The sequence below is a fragment of the Protobothrops mucrosquamatus genome, unplaced genomic scaffold (genome assembly GCF_001527695.2).
Source record: "Protobothrops mucrosquamatus isolate PMUCROS unplaced genomic scaffold, P.Mucros_1.0 scaffold967, whole genome shotgun sequence".
Lineage (NCBI taxonomy): Eukaryota > Metazoa > Chordata > Lepidosauria > Squamata > Viperidae > Protobothrops > Protobothrops mucrosquamatus.
Genome location: NW_015387210.1, coordinates 75,602 through 102,947, shown reverse-complemented (window position 1 = coordinate 102,947; position 27,346 = coordinate 75,602). Strand labels below are relative to the sequence as shown.

Genomic DNA, 27,346 nt, shown 5'->3' with positions numbered 1-27,346 from the left:
TCTTTAAATAGTATTCACTTTTGAAATCTTGCCAATTTCTTGAGTGAAAGGACTAGTAGCATCATTAGACCACAACAGCAATTGACAGGTAATCAAGCATTTGAATAAAATATACTTCTCATTATTCTAGAACAGAGGGGCCAAATTTAAATGGGTTAGATCAAAACCTGTTTTCAACAAATGCACTGAACATGGGACAAATAATAAGTGTACCACACAGGTAGTTCTCAATTTACATTCACAATTGAGACCAGAATCTTTAATTACTGAGTGAAGCAATCATTAAGTGAGATGTCACGACTGCTTTGTTTAAACTTCTTGGTTGCAGTCATTAAGCAATCTCCTAGCTCATTAAGTGCTGCCTGCTGAAGGGACTCGGTCCCACAGAGGACCATAATCCTTTGGGAGGCAGCCCTTTTGCCCTCAAAGAGGCTGGCTGAAAAAGGTTTGTTCTGAAATCCAAGCAGGGCTTTGGCATAGAGCATTTTCAGCCAGCCCCCCGAGAGAGAGAAGCCCCTCTGATTTCTGGGGATGGCTGCAAACACCCCATGCTGCAAACGCTCTGTGCCAAGATTCTGCTTGGACTTCAGGAGGGATCTTTTACAGCCAGTCCCCAGAAACCAGAGGGAGTTCTTTCAGTGGTAGCAACTTGTGACCTTTCCTTCTGGCCTCTCCACTGACTTTTTGGGAAAGCTGGCAGGGAAGACTGTAAAAAGCCATCACATGATAGTGGGACACTCGGCAACCAGTCATACATATGCAAAAGAATTTTGCTCAGATCACAATCAGGTGATTGCGAGGGCAGTTCAATCTATCATGTAACTTCAGGCATACGTTGCAAATCCCTTCATTTAGTGCTCTCCTGATTTTTGAATGGTCACTGAACGAGTGCTAGTTAAATGAGGACTACCTGTACGGAGGTTCCCTTGGATCTCATGCTTCATAAGCTTGTTGTAAGAATTGCAACTAGGAAAAAGGTGTGAAGCTTTATTTATTTATTAAATGTATATGCTTTAGGTTTAGAAATTACTGTAATACGGAAAGTAATGACACTTTTAAAATTGCCTTTTGGAAGCAAGACAATTAAAAAAATATTTTTGCAAATAGATGACTGAACAAAAACTGGAATCCATGTTGCCAATCACATAATATTAAGTTTCTATTACTTATAGAGAACTATAACTGGCTACTCCTACACTTTGGCAAGATTTTCTCTGTTACAAAAGATAGAGTGAAGAGATAATATTTATAGAAATCATTGTCATATTACATCTTTTATAATTAATCACTCTCAGCCTGCAAAGACAGTAGACATTTACCAAATTCTCCAAGGACGTCTTTCATGCTTTGGTTCTCTGAAGCGTTTCACTGAAAGAAAATTAGCAATTATTAGTAGGCTATCAACTAGTCCCCCACCCAGATGGAATCTATATGCAATAGTGGTATATTCCACTATTGCAGATTGGAGTCTAATATTTAAGGACATATTTGTAAAATGACATGGTACTCAGTACCAGGATTCTCTGTTAGTAATTAAACCCAGGTATGTTATTGTTACTGCATACTTTCTTTCACCCTTGTCTCTTACAATCTGCAATTCAATAAACAGAATCACTTAAAAACTAGCCCCATGGATCATTTAGGACAGGACATTAATCATTCTATTAAAAGAAATGAGGAATTTCATGCAACTGAAAACAACTGAAAAAAACTATTTAAAGCAAATTGGCAATAAATACAATTGAAGGCCGTAAGAAAAACATTGCAAACAATTAGCAGTGTGCTTATTGTTTCAACTAACGTGAGCATTGTTAGCATTTAATCTTTAAAGCCAATGCCTGAACTAGTTAAAAAAAAATAAGAGCGACGCACTCAACCCATCCACATGAACAGAAGAGAAACAGAAGTAGGTTCTAATGTATTTTTTACTAGCTCAGAAATAATATTGAAAAGACCATTATACACACACACACACACACACACACACACACACACACACAATATTCAATAATGTCCAGTTCTCCGAGACTGCCTGACAGCTTCTTGCAGTTTTCTTGGCAGGATTTTTCAGAAAAGGTTTGCCATTTCCTCCTTCCTAGGGCTGACAGAAAGTGACCACCAGCTGGCTTTGTGCCTGAGGTGGGACTAGTCTCTCAGTTTCTAGCTGGATGCCTTAATCATTATTGTACAGCAGGGTGGGGAACTATGGCCCCTTTATAACTTGTAGACTTCAACTCCCAGCATTGAAAGGACAAGTATAAAAAGTGGAAAGAGGGGCACATAACTAAGGAAGAATATCAGCAAATAGCCCGAGCTTGCAAAGATGAAGTGAGGAAAGCTAAGGCTCAAAATAAACTAAGGCTTGCGACAAAAAGTAAAAAATAACAAAAAAAAGCTTCTTTCAACATGTAAAAAAACAAAAAAAAAGTTAAGGAAATGATTGGTCCATTAGTGGGAGAAAGTGGCAAGGTGACAAGCAACAGGGAGAAAGCTGAACTATTTAACTCGTTTTTTGCATCCATCTTTACACAAAGGGGAAAAATAGTCCAACCTTTCAAAAACAGTACTGTAAAAAAACAGATTAGAAACATGTTAAGATAGGCAAGGAAATGGTAAGTGAGCCCCTGTCCACCCTACAAGAGTTCAAATCACCAGGACCAGATGGACTACACCCCAAGGTTCTGAAGGAACTGGCAGACTTGATCTCAGAACCACTGAAGTATATCTTTCAAAGATCCTGGAGCACTGGGGAACTACCAGAGGTCTGGAAAACAACTAATGTAGTTCCCATCTTCAAAAAAGGAAAAAAATGGATCCAGGAAACTACAGACCTATCTGCCTGACCTCAATACCTGGAAAGATTCTGGAAAAGATAACCAAGCAACGAATCAGCAAACACCTAAAGGCAAAAAAAGTCATTACCAAAAGCCAACATGGGTTTGTCAAAAACAGATCATGCCAGACAAATCTTATTGCATTCTTTGACCAAGTGACAAAATTAGTGGACCAGAGGAATGCTGTGGATATAATTTACTTGGACTTCAGTAAGGCATTTGATAAAGTAGACCACAACCTATTATTTGATAAGATAGAAAAATGTGGGTTAGACAGCATCAACACCAGATGGATTCGTAGCTGGCTGACTGGCCGTACTCAGCGTGTGGTCCTCAATGGAACCGCATCTACATGGAGGGAAGTGTGTAGTGGGGTGCCCCAAGGCTCTGTTCTGGGCCCAGTGCTCTTCAACATCTTCATCAATGATTTGGAAGAGGGGATAGATGGGGAACTCATTAAATTTGCAGATGACACCAAGCTGGCAGGAATAGCCAACACTCCAGAAAATAGGCTTAAGATACAGGAGGATCTTGACAGACTTGAACATTGGATGCTATCTAACAAAATGAAATTAAATGGTGAAATAGGTAAGGCTCTACATTTAGGCAAGAAAAACCAAATGCACAGGTATAATATAGGTGATACCTTGCTCAATAGTAGCAACTGTGAGAGGGATCTCGGAGTCCTAGTGGACAATCACTTATATATGAGCCAGCAGTGTGCTGCAGCTGCCAAAAAAGCCAACATAGTGCTAGGCTGCATTAACAGAGTGATAGAATCAAGATCACATGAAGTGTTAATACCACTTTACAATGCCTTGGTAAGGCCACACTTGGAATACTGCATCCAGTTTTGGTCACCACGATGTAAAAAAGATGTTGAAACTCTAGAAAGAGTACAGAGAAGAGTAACAAAGATGATTGGGAGACTGGAAGCTAAAACATATAAGGAACAGTTGCTGGAATTGGGTATGTCTAGTTTAATGAAGAGAAGGACGAGGGTTGTCATGATAGCAGTGTTCCAATATCTCAGGGGTTGACACAAAGAAGAGGGAGTCAAGCTATTCTCCAAAGCACCTGAAGGCAGGACAAGAAGCAATGGATGGAAACTAATCAAAGAGAGAACCAACCTAGAACTAAGGAGAAATTTACTGACAGTTAGAATAATTAACCAGTGGAACAACCTGCCTCCAGAAGCTGTGAATGCTCCAAACACTGGAAGTCTTTAAGAAGAGACTGGACAGCCATTTGTCTGAAATGGTATAGGATTTCCTGCCTGAACAGAGGGTTGGACTAGATGACCTCCAAGGTCCCTTCCATCATCATCATCATCATCATCATTATCAATTCTGGGAGTTGAAGTTCACAGGTCATAAAGGGGCCATAGTTCTCCACCCCTGCTGTATATGAAACAGGCTCTCAGGAGAGATGCAATTCAAACAGCACTTTCCAGAATATAAATCCTGCATTCTGAAAATGCAAAGCTTTGGCTGAACTGCTTGACAAAATGCAAGATAACTTATAAAATGACCATATAAGGATCAGAAAGGACTAGAAGTCAGATCGTGCCAACTGGTGAAAAATTTCCTCTATTATAACTTTATATAAATCAATAAATGCACAATAAACTTCCTTTCTCCGATGCATATGTTTCTATTTCCTGCGAGAAAACAAAGCTCTTATCGCCATTCTTTTGCTTAGCCTAAAGACAGACTGCCCTGGTACAAACACACTTTGCCCCCAGTGCCAAATGCATGCAGTACCAGAAATGTTTAAGGTAGTGCAATGAAACTTATATTTGTCAGTAGCAAAACTAGAAAAGAGCCATAGGAGAATGGAAAGAAATCCCATTTCTTTCTGAAAGGAAAGAATGGCAATATTTCATTTATGATACTGCTTCATAAATAACAACAATCTGAAAAAAAATCTGTTTGAAGGATATTAGTCTGCAACACTTCTAGCAAAAGCTAATGTTAGTTAAGAAAGTAAAAGTCAACAGGATGCTAAAAAGTAATAGTCAGGCAACATATAAAAGCTTATTTCTTGGGTAATTTCTTTACTTGGCACATTATGTTACCACTAACAGCTATCAGGACTCTTCAGCCATTAGGTCAATTATAGCCTACTAGTTGAGTTTATTTATTAATCAGAGGTAAGTAGATAGTAATTCAGAAATTCTCCATTTCTACTCACAGAATGTGATTTGTTTCTCACTGCTGCTTTCTGAACTGAAAAAAGCAAGTTAATAAGAAGAAAAGAGGTGATTTAGAAGGATTCAACACACTTATTCTATAGGAAAGGAAGAAGAAATAAACAATTTCTTTATTGTTACCTAAAAAACTCTAAGTCTAAATCATGAATGGGAAGGTTTCAATTGTTATTTTTCCAGGCTCAATTTTCATTTTCCCCCTAAAATCTATAGATAGTTGAAAAAAAATAGCTTAAAGGAGCTAACTGAATATGACTGAGTTATTTTTGTTTTGAAGATGCAATCCGAACTTACAGTCATTTCAAACAAAATTCAAAGGGGAGTTTTTTGTTCTTTTTTTTGTTCTCCTTAAATAGGAAACCAGAAACACTAGCTGAGAATCAACTGAGGTTCATTAAGCATTCTACAAGATTTTACACTTAGGCAGGAAAAACCAAAGGCACAAGTACAGATTAAGTGAAACCTGGCTCAAAAACAGTAACTGTGAGGGAACTTGGAATCCTACTGGGCAATCACTTAAACATCAGCCAGCAGTGTCTGGCAGCAGCCAAAAAGGCTAATATAATCCTTGGTTGTATACAGAAGCATAGAATCAAATTTACTTGAAGTATTAGTACTGCTCTACAAAGCCTTAGTAAGGCCACACCTGGAATACTGCATCCAGTTTTGGTTACTACATTACAAAAAACATGTTGAGACATGTTAAAACATGTTACAAATTGTCCAAATTGATTATCATTAATGCATGTTCAGGTAGGTAACTCCATATTTTAACTATGTACTGCATGTATTTATTTGAATACTTTTTAATTATTTTAATAGATTTTCTGTAATTTGATTTCATTGAATGGTTCTAATATAATAAGGTAAAATTTTATTTTCTGGATGAGTCATGGGGGTCCACCAGATGTCGCTATTACTGTTAGTCACTCAGCTGGGGCTGATAAAATCAATCATCTGCAGAGCTAATAATTGTCCATCCTCACTATACCATTTTAAATATATCTTGATTAAAAAAATGTGGGAAATTTTTCTAGTCCCTTAATTATTGGGATCAATGCTTTTTCTACATTTTTTTAACTTTACCATATCCTTCAAGTATAATAACCAACATTGTTTAGAGTATTCTACATGAATAGTCAATTTTTAATTGGATCAAGTTCTATAAGACCACCATATATGAGATCTATGTATTCCTAAAATTGGTGAGACTATAAACTATCTGGAATGGAGAACCCCACTAGGTAGCCCAGAGCAGGAAATCAACTGCACTTTAAGGCTAGAATGACTTTAATTGAGACCAGCTACAACAGTGGTTCTCAACCTTTTTAATGCCGTGACCCCAACCGGTTGTAAGTCAAGGACTAAACCAGTCATAAGTCGAGGACTAAACCGGTCGTAAGTCGAGGACTACCCAACTGGTCGTAAGTCGAGCACTTTCCCTGCCTGGGAGCGCCGTGCATGCGTGGTTCCGCCCTCTGCGCCGGCCGAGGCATAGCTGGCAAGCGGCAGAGACGGAGCAGGCCGACCACCAGCTGGCCCAGCCCAAGGGAGGTAAGGCACCCGCCGGAAAAGGGGAAAAAAATGGCGGACAAAAAAAATGGCAGACAGCCTTGCTTGGCGACCCCTGTGAAATGGTCAATCGACCCCAAATGGGGTCCCGACCCACAGGTTGAGAACCACTGGGCTACAATAACAGAACCTGGCAAGTCTGGTTGTGATATACCTTCTCCTCCTTCTTATAATTCAGTGAATTAGGAAGGTGCCTGCTTAAGTCACTGACAAATGTTCTGGGGTTAAGAAAATGATTAGTCCTTTCTGCCTAGGTCAGTGATGGCGAACCTTTTAGAGACCGAGTGCCCAAACTGCAACCCAAAACCCACTTATGCATCGTCGGGTGCCGGGTGGGTGTGGCCCATTGGGTGGGCGTGGCTGCGGTGGTAATGGCAGACTGGGTGGGACTAAAAAGTTCAATCAATCAATTCCAACTTTGCAAGATCTTTTTTTTCCCCGCGAGAAGTTGAAATTGACTGATTGATAAGCGAAAAGGTTTTATAAAACCCAGCTGAAGGCCGAGGACTGGAGTGATGGCGCGCGTGCCCACAGAGAGGGCTCTGAGTGCCGCCTCTGGCACCCGTGCCATAGGTTCGCCACCACTGGCCTAGGTAACAGCTGCAGCATTTTTCCATCAAAGTCATCTTCCCTGCTCTTTAAAGGAGAGAGCATTTTAAAATTCAAACTTGTTGGTTGCTTGTACCGTTTTCCAAAGGACCCTTCATTTCCCCAAATCTTTGTTCCTCCCTGGTCAAGAGCTCTCCAGGCCACAAAGGGATAGCTGACTGATTGCATGTGACTTCCATATGGGACTGTTTTAGATACCTGTATGAGACTGTAATTTTCCAAGCTTTCCAACCTGAGCTGTTTTATTTTGGAAGTGTTTTAGAAGTGATGCCTAAGACTGATCAAAATGATAGGCCAAAGGTTAAACAGGAGAAAGGTACTGTAATATGTGAATGAAATGTGAAATGAATTTCTGCACCTAGAAGTGATGGCTATTTTCATCAGAAAAGAAAATGTGGTTACTGTTCTATGTGAATTGCTGACTGTCTTCTGGGACATTTGCCCTTGTTTTAAAATATAAGAAGCATCTTGCATCTATGTCTTTTGACCTCTTCCTCCCATGTCTTTAATCTTAGAGCATCAGTGTTCTCCTTTCAGATAAATGAGATGCTAATGTGTAATCCTATTAGCTGGGAGAAGCATTGAAATTGGTGAGATTCATTTCTAAATGACCTGCACAGAGTTGCAGTAAGCTCCTACATACCAGGAAGTAACATAGCTGAATAGACAAAGTCGAAGTAATGGTGCATAAGAATAGGTATGTGCATGAAGCATAAAGAACAAATAGCATCACAAATGAAGTTGTACTATTTTATTCCTAAAGGATAAAGTTACATTTTACATTTTTACATTTTGATTTAAAGGGACAACTTCTGAGATGAACCTAAAATCTGCATATTAATGGCCACCTAAAGATTAATTTTTTAAAGAAAAGTGAACAAACTGTTTATATGGCCAAGTATGACATCTGGATGTACAAGATGAAAAGATCAGATTTTGAAAAAAAAATGTGCCAATAAGAATTCTGCAGCTATTTGAAAATATGTGAAGTACTTTTGAAAGCACCCAAGTAATCCAGAATAAAAGCTTCATCCATTATGCCCATGAAATACTGTCCCTCAATTGAATGAATTCCCCTCCCCCCCTCCTAGTCCCTAACCACATCCTGAGAGTGTGTCTGATGATCATGTTGGATTTTACAGAGTAAATCTTGTGTGCAAAAAAAGGGGGGAACAATCTTCCCACACACATATTCCTGTGTCTGTGTACGTGTGTCTATGTTTCTAAACTGCCCATCTCCCTCAAAGAGGGACTCTGAACAGTGTACTATATTCAATATTGGGTGTAGTTAAAAGAATGGGAGTTGCAAATTTCCAGAATATTGATAAGATTTTCTGAGCTGTTTCTTTCTGTTTAAGGTTAGAAGAAAATATAGGAGAGAAAAAGATAACTGCAAAGCATTTTTTCATAATTTGAAAAGAAATATCATACCAAAACCTCTTTGTAAAACAAAACAAAGAAATGTATTTGCATACTGAAGAACTATCTTCTAGAAAAATAAAAATATAAGCTTATAAATTTTAAAAGGGCCCATAAAAATACTGATGGCAGTTCTGTTCATGATGATTGGATGCCCAAGAGTCCATTCCTGAGCCATAATTTAGAAGGCTGTTTTCCTATTTCTATAGTTAAGAAAGTGAAATCATTCTTTGGTAGAAACCCAACTGTGGAATGTTCCCATATAAATCTTTTCAGCAGCTGATTTTAAAAAGCTGCTGATGTCTGCTTACAAATTTGATTCAGGGTTTTAATTGGTGAAACAGAAATAATGAAATAAGATCTATAGATCATTGGAGCCAGACTGGGTGAGATAAAGAATTAAGTCCGTATTAGTGTGTTGATTCCCCTTTTTAGAAAAGGGAAAAAAAGAAAGCAATGGTTAGGGATAAGAAAAAGTTCCACCTCTCAATTCTAGAGAGCTTTTAGGGTGGTGGTATTAGGTTGTGAGAATATATATATACTTGAAGATTAAACAACCCTCTTTCCTCTCACACTACATTATTTACCCACACCCGCTCAAGAGCTCAGATTTCAAGTTGAAGGCTTTATAATTTAACAAAGTTCTTCTTTTCCTTTCCTCTCTCATCTTTTTCATTCCAGGAATAAAGTTCCTGTTTCAGTTACGAGAAATTTAGAATAGCCTGTTTCAGATCCACTTACTTTAAATAAATTTATTTAATTAATTTAAAGCATGTAGATCTCATATTTGAAGAGAAGGACATTTGTAATAGGTTACAGTTCAATAAAAACAAGAACACTTCTGTCCTCAGGCTTACAGTCTAAAAATACTTAACATAGAGACAAAAAAGGCATTGAGATGCAGGAATGGAAACCAAAAACACAGTACTGTGCTGCTTATATTTATATAGTTTTTTACAATGATAATTTAGACAGAAACTGGGAATTTATTTTTCTTAAGTTCTCAATCTTGGGTCTCCAAGAATTAAACCTATTAATGTGATATCCTTGAAAACAGCTGCATAGAACTTGATGTTATTAGTCTTATGAATAAGCCTAAGAGAAGTATTCTAGATTATCACTCTTTTTTGCTCAAAGTATATCCTTACACTCTTACTTTTCTTCTGTACAGAACAACTAGTTTCAATTTCCAGAACGAAAGCAGTTCAGGTGAGAACAGCAGAAACGTCTACTTCAGTTTTCACAAATAATTGCTTTATACATATATTTTCAATGCATTATTTTTAAGAAGGATATCTTTCTTATTAAACAATGGGACAGGGAATTCCCTTAACTAAAACATTCTTCTGAAAAGGTAAAGTTTCACTCAAGACAAGCTCAACTCCTCTTGACTTTATAGACATATCTCTATTATCTTTGTCATAACGAAGACATGTCTTGCTACTGCCTTCTGAATTCAGGATATTTTTGAAACTTCCCAGTTTTGTCATTAGCTCTGGGATTTCTTCAAAGTTTTCCCATCATATTCTAACTATGTATGTAGCTAAATCCTACTAGTGGCTATTACATAGCATTCCACCAACACAGGCCTAATTAATACCTAATATTTTTCCATGCTTAATTTTTGTAGAGAACAATGATTCTTAAGCTTATTGATACCTGGTGCAGTGATTAGCAATATATATTGTGCATTTAAAAATGTTGTTCTATGTCTCATCTGGCCTGTTTTACAAGTTGTAAAACTAATGAAAAGCTGGGCTTACTAGTAGAAGAGTCATATTTCTGAATATAGATTTTTGAAAATGAATACTCATTAGCCAATGATTCTCTATACCTTCTGGTGAAAAAAGTAATTATTTTTATCTGACACACCCTAAATAAAATCAATACTGATTTACATTGGAGGAGCTGTCCATGGTCCTTATACATTTCTTTAAAAAACTTAAAAAATAAACCCTGAAAGCTCTGTCAGTATAAATGGTTTTCTCTTTCAGAAAATTAATAGAAACTATATCATTTCTTTTATTGCCTTCACAAAGTCTATATCAACAATTCCACTCACAACCTATATTTATCCATCATTAAAAATACACTAAGCCTATTGTTGTGTTTTATAAAAAACCCCTTAAATGAGCTTTTAAAAAACAATATTCTCATCTGAGGTTTGAAAATTAAAAATCATCACCACAGATCTAATTCACTCAAGTAACAGCACTTATGTAGTGAAAACTGCCAGAGCTATGTGTTCCAGAGGTATTGCCTGTTTGAAGGAAGTATTGCAGAACTACAAATAATTTAAAAAAAAATCCTAAAAAAGAAATGTATAGAATAAATCAATAAAGCTATGTATGTTCACATGAGTAACAATAATCTGAGGCCTTATGTAGCACTATTCATGGACAATGGAGAAATGGCTAAGACCCAAAGAAACTGAGACTAAAAAAAAGACCATGTTTATGACTAAGCATTCTCATTAGTCATAGAATTCTTGAGACGGAGAAGGAATATTGAAAGAAGAGGTCGATGGCTGTAACAATGAGGTTTTACTGCAAACCTCATTAATTTTCAAGTTAATACTGAATTTAGGAACGTTGCAAAATTAAAAATAGAATTCTTTACATGGCTTGTTAAATGTTATTAATGACACCATAGGTATCTATAGGAAACTGAGACTGTATGAATATGACAAAACATGTACAGTGATGTCATGATGCAAAATCCATTCATATGTAGTGACCTAAAGCCTAAATCTAATGCTCATATGTGATCAGCTAGAGTTTCGCTGCTTGTAAGTCAGGTTATGCAAACAAAAAGCAAAGGGAAGAGGCAACAAACATTCTTCAAAATACTTTATATATTTTTTCTTATAAGCTTATAAAACTAGAAATAAACTACAAAATAAAACTTCAGTAACTACAGGTAATCCTCGACTTATGACCACAATTGAGCCCAAAATTTATGTTGCTAAGCAAGACATTTGTTAAGTGAGTTTTGCCCCATTGTACGACCTTTCTTGCCACAGTTAAGTGAATCACAGCAGTTGTTATGTTAGTTACATACTTGTTAAATGAATCTGGCTTCTCCACTGACTTTGTCAGAGGGTTGCAAAAGGTGATCACACGATTCCAGGCAACCGTCATAAATGTGAGTCAGTTGCCAACTGTCTGAATTTTGATCACGTAACCACGGGGATGCTGCAACGGTCATAAGTATGAAAAATGATCATAAGTCACTTTTTTCAGTGATGTAACTTTGAACGTTCACTAAATGAACGGTTGTAAGTTGAGGACTACCTGTAATTTCCCACTTTATACTGACTATTCACAACTCAGAACCAAACAGAAAGCTAAAAGCTGCTGTTCTGGGATTAATATCAACCATAAAAAGACTTAAAGACTTCAAATTTGTAAACATGAATCATTCTGCTAGGCTGAAAACCTCTTAAACAAAAAAACTGAAAATGTTTCTAACAAAGAAGACATGACTTCAAGCATTAGCTTTTACAAGCATTTCCCAAATAAGCCTGACAGATCAGAAAATAATGTGGCCCAATGTTAGAATATAGTCATATGCCATATTCCAGCAGATTGTAAGCAGCCCATGTATAGAGAGTGACACACTTCCAAAAGTCATGCAGGATAATCCTTAAACTGAAAATGAAACAACATTGCCAATCAAANACCCCATTTGGGGTCGATCGACCATTTCACGGGGGTCGCCAAGCAAGGCTGTCCGCCATTTTTTTGTCCGCCATTTTTTTCCCCTTTTCCGGCGGGTGCCTTACCTCCCTTGGGCTGGGCCAGCTGGTGGTCGGCCTGCTCCGTCTCTGCCGCTTGCCAGCTACGCCTCGGCCGGCGCAGGGGGCGGAACCACGCATGCTCGGCGCTCCCGGGCAGGGAAAGTCCTCAACTTACGACCGGTTGGGTAGTCCTCGACTTATGACCGGTTTAGTCCTCGACTTACGACCGGTTTAGTCCTCGACTTACAACCGGTTGGGGGTCGCGGCATTAAAAAGGTTGAGAACCACTGATCTACATCTACAGCTCTACATCTTGAGTCCACTAGTAAAAGTAGGTGTCTCACAGAATTAGAGACAGAGCCGCCTTCCAAAGCATACTTCAATCATCTTATACACTATTGCAAGCCGCCAGGCTACAGGCGCGGAAAGCGTGACGGAGCCTTTTTCGGAACTAGAGAAGAGGAAGGGGACGCGCAGAGCCGAACAAAGCCCCGCAGGCCCCGCTGGGCACAAGGCAAAGCGCCGGAAAGCCGGCCTCTGCTGCTCTAGGGCCGGGCGCTCCAGAAGGAGGAACGGAGCCCCGGACAGGAGCGCCCAGAAGAGGGGCAGCGAGCTTTGCTGGGTCACGACCTCACTAAGGGAGCAGGGCAGAGGTGGGCACCGGGGGAGGCCAAGCAGGCGGAGCTGCATCCAAACACAAAGCAGGGAAGAGGCCACTGGAAGCGGAGCAGGGAGGGGGGCGCCAGAGGCCAGAAGGAGAGACCGGGGGGGGGGGTCCAGACGGAGCACTCACACATGAGGAGGCTGAAGGCCACAACCCCCAGGAGCCCCTGCAGGAAGATGCCGAAGCTGTCCATCAGGGCCCCGTTCTTGCAGCCGCGGTAGTCCAGCCCGGACCTCACCGTGGAGGCGGCGGCGGAGGAGGAGGAGGAAGCGCCGCCGTTCCGCCGGGGGTCCAGCTTGGGCGTGACAGCCAGCGAGCCGTTGGGGGCAAGGGAGCCCCCCATGGCCCACTCGGCGCGGCGCGCGGCAGGGGCGCGCGCGCTGCGGCGGCCGAGAAGCAAGACGTAAGCCAGGCGCGCTCATACGCTCCGCGGCACTTCCTGGGAAAAGGGGGAGGGGTTCCCCCGCGCGTCACGGCACCGCCGCCGCGTGACGTACTTCCAATCAGGATTGGCTCGTGGGCGGTTTGGGGGCGTGGCTAAGAGGAGCAGGCTGTCCGCCAGTGCGGCTTTTGGTCTGGTTAAGTGGAGGAAGGCGGGCAGGCAGGCAGAGCCGTGGAGGTTAAGCGTCTCCAGGGTTGCGCGCTTCGCTGTTGGTGCAGAGGAAGAGCCGGGGTTCGGCGGTGGCCCTGCTTCTCTGCTTGCGTGCCTTCGGTTCCTAACGGGTTTTCCTCCGAGCAAACCTTTGTTTGGCTTCGGGCGTCTGCGACCGGCGAAAAGACGGACAGTTAAGCCGCTGAGCCTCGGCGCTGCCAGTGCAGCTCTTTGGGGTTTTCTTTTGAGGACGCGGGTTCAAAAACAGGTCGAGAGAAGGCGGAGCGCGGCGAAGCGCGAGGGAGGAAAACGGAATTTAATTACCGCTATGGGTATTTAATCCTATGAATGCAATTCCGCCTACGGATAAGGATTGGAAGCTCGATTTTTATTTTGGACATTAGTTGTGTTCTTTTTTTTTAGGGCAACGATTTCAGGTATATATTACGAACGGCTGTGCCTCTATTGACACGTATATATTTTGTATGATTAACCGTGGAAGCCTGTATTTGGTCTTTTCTCAAGACCCAATATAATCTGCATATTTTGCAGTCAAGTCTAAGGTAATGTGTTTGCTTTCATAAGTTCTAGGTTCCAAGAGAAACTGCAAATGACCAATGCAATAACTCAGATATCAAAGATGGGTTTTTGTGCTAAGGAGCTGTGGTTTTTTTTCTTCTGTTCAATAATGTCCGATTTTCAAAGATTACCTTGGCAAGTCCATGCAGTTTTCTTGACAAGGTTTTTCAGAAGTGGTTTGCCATTGCCTCATTTCTAAGGCTGAGAGGAGATGACTGGTCCAAGGTCACCCAGCTGGCTTTGTGCCAAGGTGGGACTAGAACTCATCGCCATCTTGTTTCTACCTGATATCTTAACCACTACACCAAACTGGCTCTCAACCAAATATTAGCATATTCCAAAGTATGTATGTATGTTTGTGTGTTGTGTGTATATATACATATACACACACAATTTGGAATATGCTTGAGAGGCAGCAACCCCCAAGCTCTCCTGCCCTAAAAAAAGGAAGGAGGAATATCTGAACCTTTTCAACTCTGCTTAAATATTACACTATTGTATCTTCTTTTCCTCACTCTGATATTTTCAAGGCAATCTGTGTAATCAAACTATTTCTTGGTAGGCTGGGGTCTGCAGAAAGCTCTCCTTCCTTAATGTGAGCATCACTTCAGAGATTTCCCCTTCAGAGCCTCAGGCAAGTTTGGGGGGGGAGGGTCCTATCTCCCCAGATTTTTAAACGTGGCAAAGATGCCTGCAACTGGTTATCTCTGCAGTTTGAAAGTGGGGCAAGAGTGTATGAAGAATGGAATAAGGAAATTCAGTGGTCTCAAGATGCATGAAAGTGGCAGTGGAGAATATTTCAGCAACCCTGGCTAATTTATATGTTAATATTACGAGGAACCATGCAATACAGATTTTCAGAAAAAGTAACTTTCACCCCCTGATACACTTAGGCAGTTTTACAGTGGTCTAGTATTCAGATTCTGGCTCACGTGAGAACATGCTGCATGGTTGCAAATATTGATGAGCCATGAATTACAAAACTAGCACATTAAAATGGATTACTCTTGGCAGGGGGCAGCACAATTTGAAAGCTAATCTAGCCTTGTTAATATTTGGATGAGAGACCATCAGCAATTCTAGGGTTCAGATGGAGAAGTCAGAAAACAACCCACAGAAGCATCATGGTAAATAATGAATAATCTGTACCAGAAAGAAATAAAATTCCTCCTGTAGAAGACGACAAGAATGCATGTGATAGTTCTGGGCAGGTTGTAATTGACATTGAACAATGGCCACCCTCCTCTGCCCATAATAAAGTAATTAAAAGAGGATAACTTTGGAAGCAGTACTACAGGGGCATTCAGTAATGTAGTTATAAAATAAATATGCTGCAAAAATAAAGGCAAGATTTAGCTTTAGATACAATTAGAAAAAAAACAAAGAACAGGACAAGTTCTATTAGTTCCTTGGGGTTTTTCAACAAACTTAGATCAGAAATTATAGCTCTTTAATAGCTGTTAATAGTATCCCAGAAAATTGTCTAAAATGTAAAGTACTACCAAATGTTGCTTTGAAACAAGGTATCACATTCTATTTTTGTCAGTCATCTTGGGCATCAAATTCAGTGTAAGATTCCATTGTCAAATTCTGAGATATCCTTGGGCCAGTTTGGGCTTTGCTGAACAGATACCTGAGTCTGCAGCACAATGAAATTATGCAGTTTTGAACCCAGGATTAGCTTTCGAATAGCTTTCAAAACTGAAATCAGAAATCTAGATGGGAAGGATTGTTCTACCAAATTTTGTTAAAATGTGACATTTATACTGAAAGCAACAATATTGGTTTAAAATTAACTGACATTTGTAACAAAAGTGTTTCTCTGCAGATAGTGGATGCTGTTAGAACTCAATGCTGTTCTCTTTTATTTCTCTCACTTCTTCTGGAGTCTTGTGCTCGTCAAACTAAACAGGAGTTGATGCAAAAACAGATGGTCCATTGTTCAAACTGAAGTCTGCTTATGTGGCCTTGAAAAAGTTCTGACATATTTCAAATCTATATTGGGGTTGCAAGTAAAAGAAAAAAATGTTTTTCATATACAACCTCAATTTTAAATCAATCCCATTTTTCTGAAGTTTCAAATGTCTGATTTCTGTTATAGGTTTGCGCAAGTCAAAGCAGTGACTTGTTTCACTTTTATTTTTAACTAGATAAAAGCAATGTTTTGTTCTACATTACATTAAAAGTTATTTCAAGGAATATTAGGATTAGAACCAACTTCTAGTGGTAATATGGAATACACACAGACCTCTGCCCAGTGTTAATAGTTTTCAAATGTAATATAAAAATATCCTCTCCACTTTTGTGACTATCATTGCTCTTAATTTCTGTATGGTGTAACTATTGATACAAATTTACTTCCATTCATTATTTTTTTGGGAAAGAATATAGCATCACTATACTGTTAGCACATTTTACCATTTGGGGAAGAATTCTGGAAAATTAGAATGCTTGCTAGTATAAAAAAAGTTATTAGCCTCACACAAATAGCATTTGTCTGTAGGTTTGTGCTTTACTTGCTTTCAATGTGTTTTTCCAGAAAAAAAGCACCACTGAACTTTGGGGGCCTTGATATATATAGTAAAACAGACATACAGTTGACCATCAAGTTGCCTCCAAACACAAACTAACATATAATTAATGTTCCAAAGGAACTGTGCAAAGCCATCTATTTTCTCCAATTTATCTTTATGTTATGAACATAATCCCTTAAATCTCAAATCCAAGAGTTGCCCCTTTATACTTTTAAGCTTCAGTTTCTTCTGGGATAAAAGAAACACAGGGAAATCTGTTTCCAATGTTTCAGGGCAATAGCATTTCTCATTCTGTGTTAGCTGATGGGAGAAATGATACTGCATCTAATTATTTCTAAGTGCTTAAACTTTAATGTGATAAAGGACTTATCTTACTTGTTTGTAACATTAGTATGGTACTATAACATATAACTAGATTAAAAATTGAGTGAAGGAGAAAAAAGAGAAGGAACCCTAGAACTTGAATGTTTTAATTTTGTGTTATTATTTTAATGTGATAAAAGACTAACTTGAATGTTTTAATTTTGTGTTATTATTTTAATGTGATAAAAGACTTATCTTACTTGTTTGTAACATTAATGTGGTGCTATAAAATATAACTAGATAAGAATTGAGTGAGGGGAAAAAAGACAAGGACCCCTATAATTTGAATGTTTTAATTTTGGGTTATTTTTGGATACTGGAAAACATCAATATTAGTTTTTTGAATGTGTGAGGATTTTTCAGCTGGAGATGTATAAAATAAAAATACAGTTGAAGTATCCAAAATAGAAATGTTTCCCAGAAAATTGTTATTAAGGTGACAATAGCCAATTTGCTCTAGGATTCGAAAACTGCAGTTGGGTTTTTTTTTTAAAAACAATGTAAAATATTTGGAAAGTCACATATACTGCTATGAATTTTCAAATCTACTTTTTCTTTAACAATTAAAGACTCCAAGCAGGCAACAATATCACAAAAGAAACTGGCATCAATTTAAGTATTTTTAATTTTCTTACAACCACTTAAAACGGTCATGAAGTACCACAAAATTATATACATTCATTTACAGAACAAGTCAAATAATCTAAAATATTTTAAAACCCTTTACCTGATGCACCTAGGCAACAAAGAAGGTGCTTCAGTAGACATTTTATGTGCATAACTTCTACTTTCAAAATGTTATCCTCAGTTCACACACACGCACACACATATATATTAATTAAAGTAAAAATACAGCAAGCAGAAAAGACAACACAATATACATCTTTAATCTTTTTTTAGAGCAAAGCAGGAAAGTGCATGTCCAATGAGCTATTACAACTAAGAAATATGCTGGCAGTACCTGCCTTAGAGGCTCTTTCAGGAGATTTTGATTGTCTATGAACATTAAGGGAACAATCAGAACAGAAGAGAAAATGGGTGAAAATTAAACAAAATAGCAGCCGGAGAAGCTGATGAATATAAACCTTCAGTAATATAAGGTACATAAGGCTCCATAGGGCAAACACAGGGATACATTTTTCATACACATAAATCATCTACGGTATTTTAAGTCAATCCTATTTTTGTGAAGTTCCAAATGTCTAGGGATTCCAGGTTCTAGCCCTGCACAGGACAAATACTGGAACTTTAAACTGATTAATTGAAGAAAGCAACTTGCTCTCTTGCACGGAATCTGGTTTTTAGTTTTTTTTAAAAAGAATTGCTTAAAAGAATATAAATAATAGAATCTATTTCTAGCAAGCAAGTACTTAAGAGGAGTAAACACTATGCTGGTGCTTCTCCAGTGTTGGTTTTGAAACATGATATAAAAAAAGAATTCACATTCATAGCCTTCAGTATACAATCCATTTGTTACAAATCCAAGTCAAGGGAAGGGGGTTATATTGCTGCACATGCAACAAATACTACTGAATTATAGATATAACATAGTTTTTAAACTAGTTTTATCCTTTCAAAATCCATTCTGACCTCTTACCCTTAAGGCTGCTTTCAAATATAAAGGTCATATATGGATAATTTGGGGAAACTTTAATACCAACATATGCACCTGGAATATAGTGAAATTTACATCAGTGAGGTTTCCAGGCAATGCCAGTTTCTTTGTGCTTAGCAACTATTGGGTATTCTGAAAATTTTCAGAGCAGACAATTATCTTAGGCAAAGCCAAAAATGGCATTTAAAGACCTTCATTTAAAATGCTGAATTTTATATCTGCTAAAACATTTGGCTGTACATCTTGAGTGAACTTTTATTTACAGAAAGAAACAAAATGGCTGATATCCTGGCTTTAGACTTCACATTTTGGCAAACATCTTTTGCAAAAACCTTTTATTCAACTCTTCTTAACTGATAAATTTTGGCCTGTAATACTAAAAATAAAAAAAGAATCTCTGAATCTTGGAAAACTGTGTGCTCGATTTAGTAACTATATGAAATACTGGACTGATTCTTTTGTTCTCCCAAATCTTTAGAATCATAAAAATGGCAATTACGCAGAGTAAAATTGAAGAATATTTTGCACATTGGTCAATTACAAAAAAGCAGCTTGTATTTTCAGAGTAGGCTAAATGTTTATGTTGACTTTTTTCTATCTCCCCAAATTTTAAAGTGTTTCTTCAAGACACCAATCATGAGAAAATCTAGTTTGCTGCCAGCTTTTATATGCTTTTTCTACAGCAATTAGCACCAGGAATCTGAAAACTATGTTTACCTTTCTACTCTCTCTGCTTTAGGTAAATATTAATGCAGGCCTTGAAACCAACAGAATTTTTCCAAGCTAGAATGTCACTGGCCTCATAAAGATATACAATGTTATCTAACTTTGCAGACTTTCTTTAACCAATTCTAATATTCCAACAGGCTTTGAATGTCACATCGTAGCAAAGCAGGTAAGACTGGCTGACTCATCAGGGCAATAATAGGAAAGAGATGAATGATTTATAGATTAAATTACATTTTACTAAACTCATAATATTTCAGAACTATATATGGAATATTTTACAAATTATATTAAACCTTTTTAAACTTCACTCCAGAAGACATGCTTGAATTGGCCTCAAGAAATGAAATGTATCGGTTTTTTACATGTTGCATAGAAATGACTCATTCAAAGTAACAAGTAATGAAAACCATCTTTTTTTGAAAAACCCTTAACGGTTATACTAAGACCAAAATGATAGAACAAGACTGAAATGTCAGCCTATAAATACAACCTAAATAAGCCAGCATCTATTTTACTGGCATTCAAAATATTACTTATAGCAATATATGGCATATGAAAGCTTTACTTGAAAAACCCTGAAAAAGTTAGACATACAAGTTTGAACACATGGACGTATTCCAACTGGAGCTAATTAAATAAAGCAAGAATTACATTGAGCCTGATATATATTTTTTTTTTACAAAAAAACCTCCAATATTCTTTCTGATGCCAAACACAGGCATTTATACTCTCACATACATGCATGTTCTTATAAATAATGGAGCATCTGAATAACACTAATTTCAATATACAAATCTAATTGCAAACTTGGCCCACGTGTTCAGTTACATAACATTTCATGTACCAAACCTACTTTGACTGAAACCTGAAGCATGAAATCATTCTGTCTCTAGGATTCTATGTAAGTTATGAAGAAATTTCTTTCAAGATACCACATTCTCTCTCTTCCTAAAAGTATTCAATATGCCCTGCAACATGACTCTCCAGCAAGTCACCAATGCTTTGATCTAACTTGTGAATAATAAATACTCAGTGGCTGAAGTCACCAATTATGTATGTAATGGGTAGAAATGCAGAAACTGCTCTGGTCCTTCTAGCTTCCATAAAAACCTACTTTTCCATTCAAAACATGTTAAAGCATCAGCTTGTTCCTATAGTTGTGGGTAGTAGCTCTTTGTATTAGATCAGCATATTAAGCTGATGAACTCGGTTGAGTTCTCTACACGTTAGGCAAACCAAACTCCATCTCCTAATGTGTGTGTATGGCATGCAAGCTATGCCACAATTTTTTTTCTGTATATACTTTAAGAAAATCAAGTTCTATGGGTGCATTTACAAAAGTGTAACGATTAAGTGGAGAAATTCAATAATTTGAGAACTGGACGGAGCTCTGCATTTCAATTCATTCTTCTAAGGATGCAAGTTCAGTTTTTTAAGCAAATAATAAGGGAAGACCATGTAATTTCCCCTAAACAGCTACATATTTTCTAAAAAAAATTGAACATATATATTTCTGATGTGTGGCAATATTTCTGTGCAACTTTAGCTTACCCATAGCACATATTAATATCCACAATTTCTAAGTTTTCTCTCTCTACTTTTATCTACAACATGACAGGCTCAATCTTCACTATCAGTATTTCTCCATAATAAAGAGTGCTACTTCTTCAGTCTGTGACTATCAAGTAGTAGCTGCTAAAGGCTAGGATTCTGTCAGGACAGTAGAAAAAAGAGGAGCATCCATAATTTAACTACAGAAAAGTCAGTAGCTGTATCATACTTTTACTTGCCTGGTAGCCTTTTTTGGTTTTAGAGGTAGAGAGCAGGCTCTAAAATAAAGATCAGAAAGAAGCTGCACTTTCACTTTTAAGCTTTTGGCCACACCACGTATCTTGGCAAACAGCTAGTCTACTCATTTAAATTATCTTCAAGACTGGAAAAAATTAAAAATTAAAAAGAGGACGGTCATTCAGCAAGCAGCAAAGAGATGCTCATCTTCTGCATTCCTTTCCACATGCTGTAAATTCTTTCTGTCCATACCACAACTGGAGGATTTTTTTTTCTCCTCACGAAAGATATTTAAATCATCTTTTATTCATAAAAAAGCCCTGATGTACAGAACGAGTAAGTACTACTTTTTAAAGCCAAAAGACAGCTGCAAAGATAGTTAGGATTGCATTAATATTTTGCTCCAAGTATTTTCCCCACTCAAAGTGCAAAACTATAAAGCCAGTTCATAAGCAGTTTCCATCTAACCCTTCTTGGTTCTTCCTGTTGAAGGAAAAGCAGGTTACTGCACTTGTGCTTCAAAGTTTCAGGTTCAGTTTATCTTCTTCCTCCTGTTTTAGTTGGCAAACTGCTGGTAGAAGGCAAATTTAACCCTTTCAATGTGATGGCAAAGTTTAATGGCTGGGCCAAGTTTCAAGTCCATGCACTCCTGAACCGTGGGAAGAGTGAGCAAGAGAAGTGCCTGCCCGTCTATTTCCTATCAAGGGAAATTAAAAGAAATGTTTTTTATTAATGTGTTTTTATTAAGGCATTATAATACTTTGGTAAGACACTACATATAGTAAGTTAAATAAACTGGATGTAAGGAGAGGAATAAAAAGAACAAGAAAGATGGATATGATAGCAATATAAAATTAATTAAATCCTTCACTTATTAAATTTAAATAATATGGAAATACATTGCTCTATCTTCTTCTTTTTAGAATACAGGCAATTCTCGTTTAGTGACTGTTCTCAATTATGACAATGAAGAAAAAAGTAATTTTATGATCAATCCTTGCTTTTATGACCTTCGAAGGTCTGTAAAGCAAAGGAAAGCTGAAGTAAGATCATAAGCAGTGACTTTACTTAGTGATTGCTTCACTTAATGACTAAGAGGTTTAATGACACTGGAGATGGTCTCTGCTCCAGTGGTTCGAGTCCTAGCACTGCATGGCTGGATGAGCTGCCGTTACTTGCCTTAGCTTCTGCCCACCTTGCAGTTCAAAAGTATGTTCTATGTGAGTAGATAAATGTGTACCAGTTAGTGCTCTGTGCAGGCAATCAAATCCTGCCAGCTCTGAACCTTCCTGAGAGGGAGCCTAGGATAATGGTGCAAGAAGAGCCTCTCGTCTTTCTCTCTGGTGTGGAGCTAGCTCGCACTCTTATGGCACACCATGGGAAGCAGGCAAGTGTGTACCTGACAAGACCTGATAAACAGGCAGCCAAACTACTGCTCTGCAATAGCACTGTAGACTCCTGGCTTATGTATCAATGCAATATTCTAATAATAAATAATGTACTTTAACGACTGACTTCCCAATCCCCAAATGTGGTTATTAAACAAGGACTACATGTATAAGACCACTTCAGAAATGGTCAAATAACATTCCAATCCATTCCCTATCATTGGGAGTATAAATTTCTTTCTATATTTGCAAAACAGATGGAAGGCTTTAGTCTAGGCCAGGACTTTTCAACCAGTGGTACGGGTACCACCTGTGGTACATTGGCACCTGGCAGGTGGTACGTGACCATCCTAGAAAAGTGGTAACGGGAGGGGAATGAGCTGAACCGGTGGCAGCACTGCACAAGCCTGAGCAAGAGATGGCTGGAGCTGCAGGGCTGTCAGGGCTCAGCGGAAGTGCCGGGATCAGCGCCAGGCTCCAGCTGGAGATTGGCGCTGATCCTGGTGCTTCTGCTGAGCCCTGAAGAAGCACCAATCAGCTGGAAAGCAGCACTGATCCTGGCACCTCTGCTGAGCCCAGAAGAAGCGCCGTTCAGCTGGAATGTTGCAGCATCTCCAGGGTCTTGTGATTTACATTCAGATGCTTGGCAACTGATTCATATTTATGACGGTCACAGTGTCCCAGGATCATGTGAAGTGACCAAAACCTGCTGCAACCACCCAGCAGACGGGGAAAAAAAACACACCCCCACCCCACCCCCACTGCCAATCCTCAACAGAAATGTTCACAACAATGAAAACCTCGGACAGGAGGAAGAGTGCCGCTGGGTGGGCAGGCAGGTGTCTTGCTTGGCTGTGCCTTGGGGGGCACTTTTTCAGTGCCATTGTAACTTTGAACAATCACTAAGCGAACTGTTGTAAGTCAAGGACTACCTGTACTTCATCACTTTTTTCCTTTTTTTTTTTGTCATCAAGTTTTTGACACCTTGCTAGGCGACTGGTGGTACTCGGATGTTGCCATATCCTAAAAGTGCTACAATGGGTGAAAAGGTTGAAAAGCCCTGGTCTAGGCCAGTGTTTCTCAAACACTTGGCACCTTTAAGATGTGTGGACTTCAACTCCCAGAGTTCACCAGCTAGCATGCTGGTTGGGGAATTCTTGGAGTTGAAGTCCACATATCTTAAAGATGCTAAGGTTGAGAAACACTGGTTTAGTTACTTCATAAATACCATTTGCACTCAGATTCTCAACATTTCCTCAATAATATGTAGTGTGCCACTGATCTGAGGAGCCCATCATCTGGCACTGTATCATCAATTGCTTTATCTTGTCTATCTGTGTTCTTTTCTTGGTGAAATACAAGAGCGGTTTACCCTTGCCTTTTCCTACACAGTATAAAATGATGCCTTTGCTGTTATCATTAAAATTATCACCTGACTCCTAATACCATCCCATAACACTGCTGCCCAATAAAGGTTTCTGCTTGCTTTAGCTGGCAGCTAGGATGATCTTCACGCCTTAGATGATCTTGCTAAGATTACATACACTTGGCATACATTTCCAGCATCTTTTGCTCATCCTTCCCATATATACCCTTCCCCGCCACAATGAGGCAGCACAGCAGGATTTTTTATGTGATTCTGGGTTAAAACTTTACCTATTAGTGATCAAATGTGCCAGTACCTTTCAAAACTGAAAAAAACTATCCCTGTTCATTATAAGTTGGCCCCAAAATGTGGTAATATTTTACAGGAGTCATACATTTACTTTCTAACTGAGTCCAAAGAGAGCAACATTTAGAAAAGATCTCATCTCAGACAAATTCTGGCTGTCTTTTTGTTTTGTTTTTTAAGTTTTTGTATTATGTGTTACAAAATTGTATTGTAAGTCATTCAGAATCCTGTGAGAGAGAGATATAAGTAAATTTAAATTAAATATATAAATTCATACAGACACACATTAAAGTAAAGGCCTAGTGATAAAGTTAAAAGTATGGTAAATGGTCTGACTTAGTCCAAAGAAAATTTGAGAAGTCTTACCTTCCCATTAAAACATTCTTAATAATTTATACATGTGCACATGTATATATATATGTACAAATTACACAAATGCATGTATAAACAGAGGTAAAATGATCAAAATGTTATTTTAGTTGACATACTGGTTTCATGGAGTCAATTATTCATTGCCAATAATAAAACATACCTGATCCAGAAATATTCTAGCTAATGGTGCACAATCTGTAGATTTAAGGAACCGCACGACATCTGCTACACTCCATTCCAGAGGATTGCTGTCCAGCTGTAATTTTTCATCAACTTCTATTTTTATTTCCTATGCCACAAGACATAAAGACAAAAATATCACTTTTTCTTCCTTAGAGATATCTTTTCCAGAACATAAAAATGTTCTTTATGCACATTGAAATTTAGAGGCACAAAATTGCTGATAAAAGTTATTACATTCATATATAAAAAGGACTAGCACACAGGCCAGAAAGGTGCATTTTATGTACTTTAAATTGCAAACAATTACTTAGGTTTTCCTAGTTCAGGGGTAGTCAACCTTGGCTCTTTTATGACTCGTGGACTTCAACTCCCGGAATTCCTGAGCCAGGAATTCTGGGAGTTGAAGCCCACGAGTCATAAAAGAGCCAAGGTTGCCTACCCCTGTCCTAGTTAAAGAAATAAAGGTTAATCATCCATCTTTAAGTGTAGATTTAATTCCTGGAGAAAGGAAAAAATTAATAAAATTGGTTTCTCAGATTTGTTTTTTTTAAAGGTTAGCTTCACGAAGTGAGCAGAAATCACCCTCAGCCCTCAAGTGGTGCCAGTTTAGGAGAAGAGGCATTTAAGGGAAATTTGAAAGTTTTACACAGAGAGAGAGAGTTGCTGAAAAGCTTGATGATTGTTACATGTTTTAAAATCAAAACATACCTTTGGTGAAGGTGGCTTATTTTCATCATCTGAGAAAGAAAAAGTCCGTAGTTTTCTTTTCCGTTTGTCCCGATCTGGAGCCCCAAAATGAGACTGCTCACTCTGCGTTGGGGAAGAGGACTGTGATTTCTTCTCTGATACTTCAGACTCCTCGAGCAGCTCTTCCTGATGCTCAGAAGTACTGTCTTCAGTAAGAGATTCCTCGTCTATCTCATCCTGATCGTCTTCATCTTCACCTCCACTTCCCTGAAACAATACAGAACCACTCAGAATAGCATGGATTAGCAACCACTTTATCCCACAACCTCTATAGACTTGCATATTAAACACACCACCCCCCAGTTGCATACTTGGGGTGATCCCACTGGTGTGTTATCTACAGAGGTAGAGGATCGCTTCTTCTTATGAACAAAGAAGTTTTTCCGTTTTTTTCTTTTCCTGTTTGCTTTTTTCATGCTTGCCTCAATGTTGCTGTGGATACTAGGTGGTCGGCCAATCCTTTTGTTTCTCCGCTTTCCATAATAATGGGCTGCAGGAGGTTAAAAAGAAAAGGGTTGTTATCACGAAACACAATTCATCATTTGTTAGTTCTTAAAAAGATAAGGCCTTATTCTTAATACTATATATAGAGAGGCTTATTTTGGTTGTGTGCAACCTTTACGTTACTGTAGTAGCAGTGGTGGGGTATGCCTTAGGAAAAAGAGCAGAGTGTTTACAAAGACCAGGATGGGTTGTCTGCCAATTTATAAGTCAAACTGCTTTCTTAATACATCAGTTATGCTACCATGAGATGCAATCAAAGAGAAGAGCCATTCCCCCCCCCAAAAAAGGAACAAATAATATAAAGAAGGGTTATCTGGAGGGTGTATCAAACAGAAAAGATAGTATGTAAGATGCTAATGGAAGTGAAAGTAGCATTTTATTTACTAAAATCTGAAACAAAACGCTTTCAGAAATTACAGTGACAATGGTTGGATTCACATACGCACTTAGCCATAACCTTACTGAATTTCCTCCGTAAAAAATTAGCTAACTGTTATGAAGAAGATCTGCAAGATATTTCTCTTCAATTTAATGCAGTCATAATTTGACTTGAGATATTGTAATGTCTGAAGCCCAAAATGTGGGCACTTCATGGTGAAGTAGAAAACCATTAATCATAAATGGTACCCATGATTTATTATTGATTAAATAGCATTAATTCATGGATTAGTATGTTATCCAAGCAACTGGCTGTAATCCAATTACACCACTGCAAGCTTTGTTTCTGTTTACTGAAAGCCCTAAGAAGTGCCAACTGGCAGCCATCATAAAGCTTTTGGGATATTGTGTATTCATTGAAAAATGCTCTTTCTAGCTGCCTACACAATTTGGAGTAAATAAATGTCAATAATACAATTACTTACTGTATTTGGTTTTTGTTAGAACAGAGCAGTTCTCAGAACATTTGTCTAGCACCATTTGGGGGCCAAAGAGATTTGGACAGCATTCCAGTTTGATGCAGGTCTGCCTGCAGAAGTCTGCAACTCGATCAGCTGTTCTTACCACTTCCACCGTAGCCCGGTAGCTCTTTCCTTTATATCTGTAGCAAAGGAAGGTTTCATTAATAAGGAAAGGAGAAAGTAAACACAGAAATACACTCTGTATATCAGAGAAATACACATGCGATGGCTTCACACAGTACAGTAATAAAACCAAAATGTACCATATTGTGACTTACAGCCTGTGGCTTACACTATTTTGATTTGTAAACCATGGCTTGTATCTGTCCAGTGAA

The 27,346-nt window shown here is 38.4% G+C and overlaps 2 protein-coding genes across 2 annotated transcripts in view; both read right to left on the bottom strand.

Annotated features, from left to right (window-relative positions):
• LOC107290772 (store-operated calcium entry regulator STIMATE) overlaps positions 1-13,254 on the bottom strand; it is a 39,442-nt gene extending 26,188 nt beyond the window's left edge. Inside the window, exons 1-2 of the mRNA XM_029284812.1 lie at positions 13,176-13,254; positions 1,320-1,368 (exon numbers count right to left, since the gene is read on the bottom strand). Coding sequence (XP_029140645.1) covers positions 1,320-1,368; positions 13,176-13,239 — 113 coding nt within the window. The 5' untranslated portion in view covers positions 13,240-13,254. The remainder of the gene's footprint in view (positions 1-1,319; positions 1,369-13,175) is intronic.
• Positions 13,255-21,802: 8,548 nt separating this feature from the next.
• SFMBT1 (Scm like with four mbt domains 1) overlaps positions 21,803-27,346 on the bottom strand; it is a 38,636-nt gene continuing 33,092 nt past the window's right edge. Inside the window, exons 16-20 of the mRNA XM_015819690.1 lie at positions 26,976-27,240; positions 25,920-26,098; positions 25,570-25,815; positions 24,839-24,967; positions 21,803-21,943 (exon numbers count right to left, since the gene is read on the bottom strand). Of these exons, the coding sequence (XP_015675176.1) occupies positions 21,803-21,943; positions 24,839-24,967; positions 25,570-25,815; positions 25,920-26,098; positions 26,976-27,240 (960 nt within the window). The remainder of the gene's footprint in view (positions 21,944-24,838; positions 24,968-25,569; positions 25,816-25,919; positions 26,099-26,975; positions 27,241-27,346) is intronic.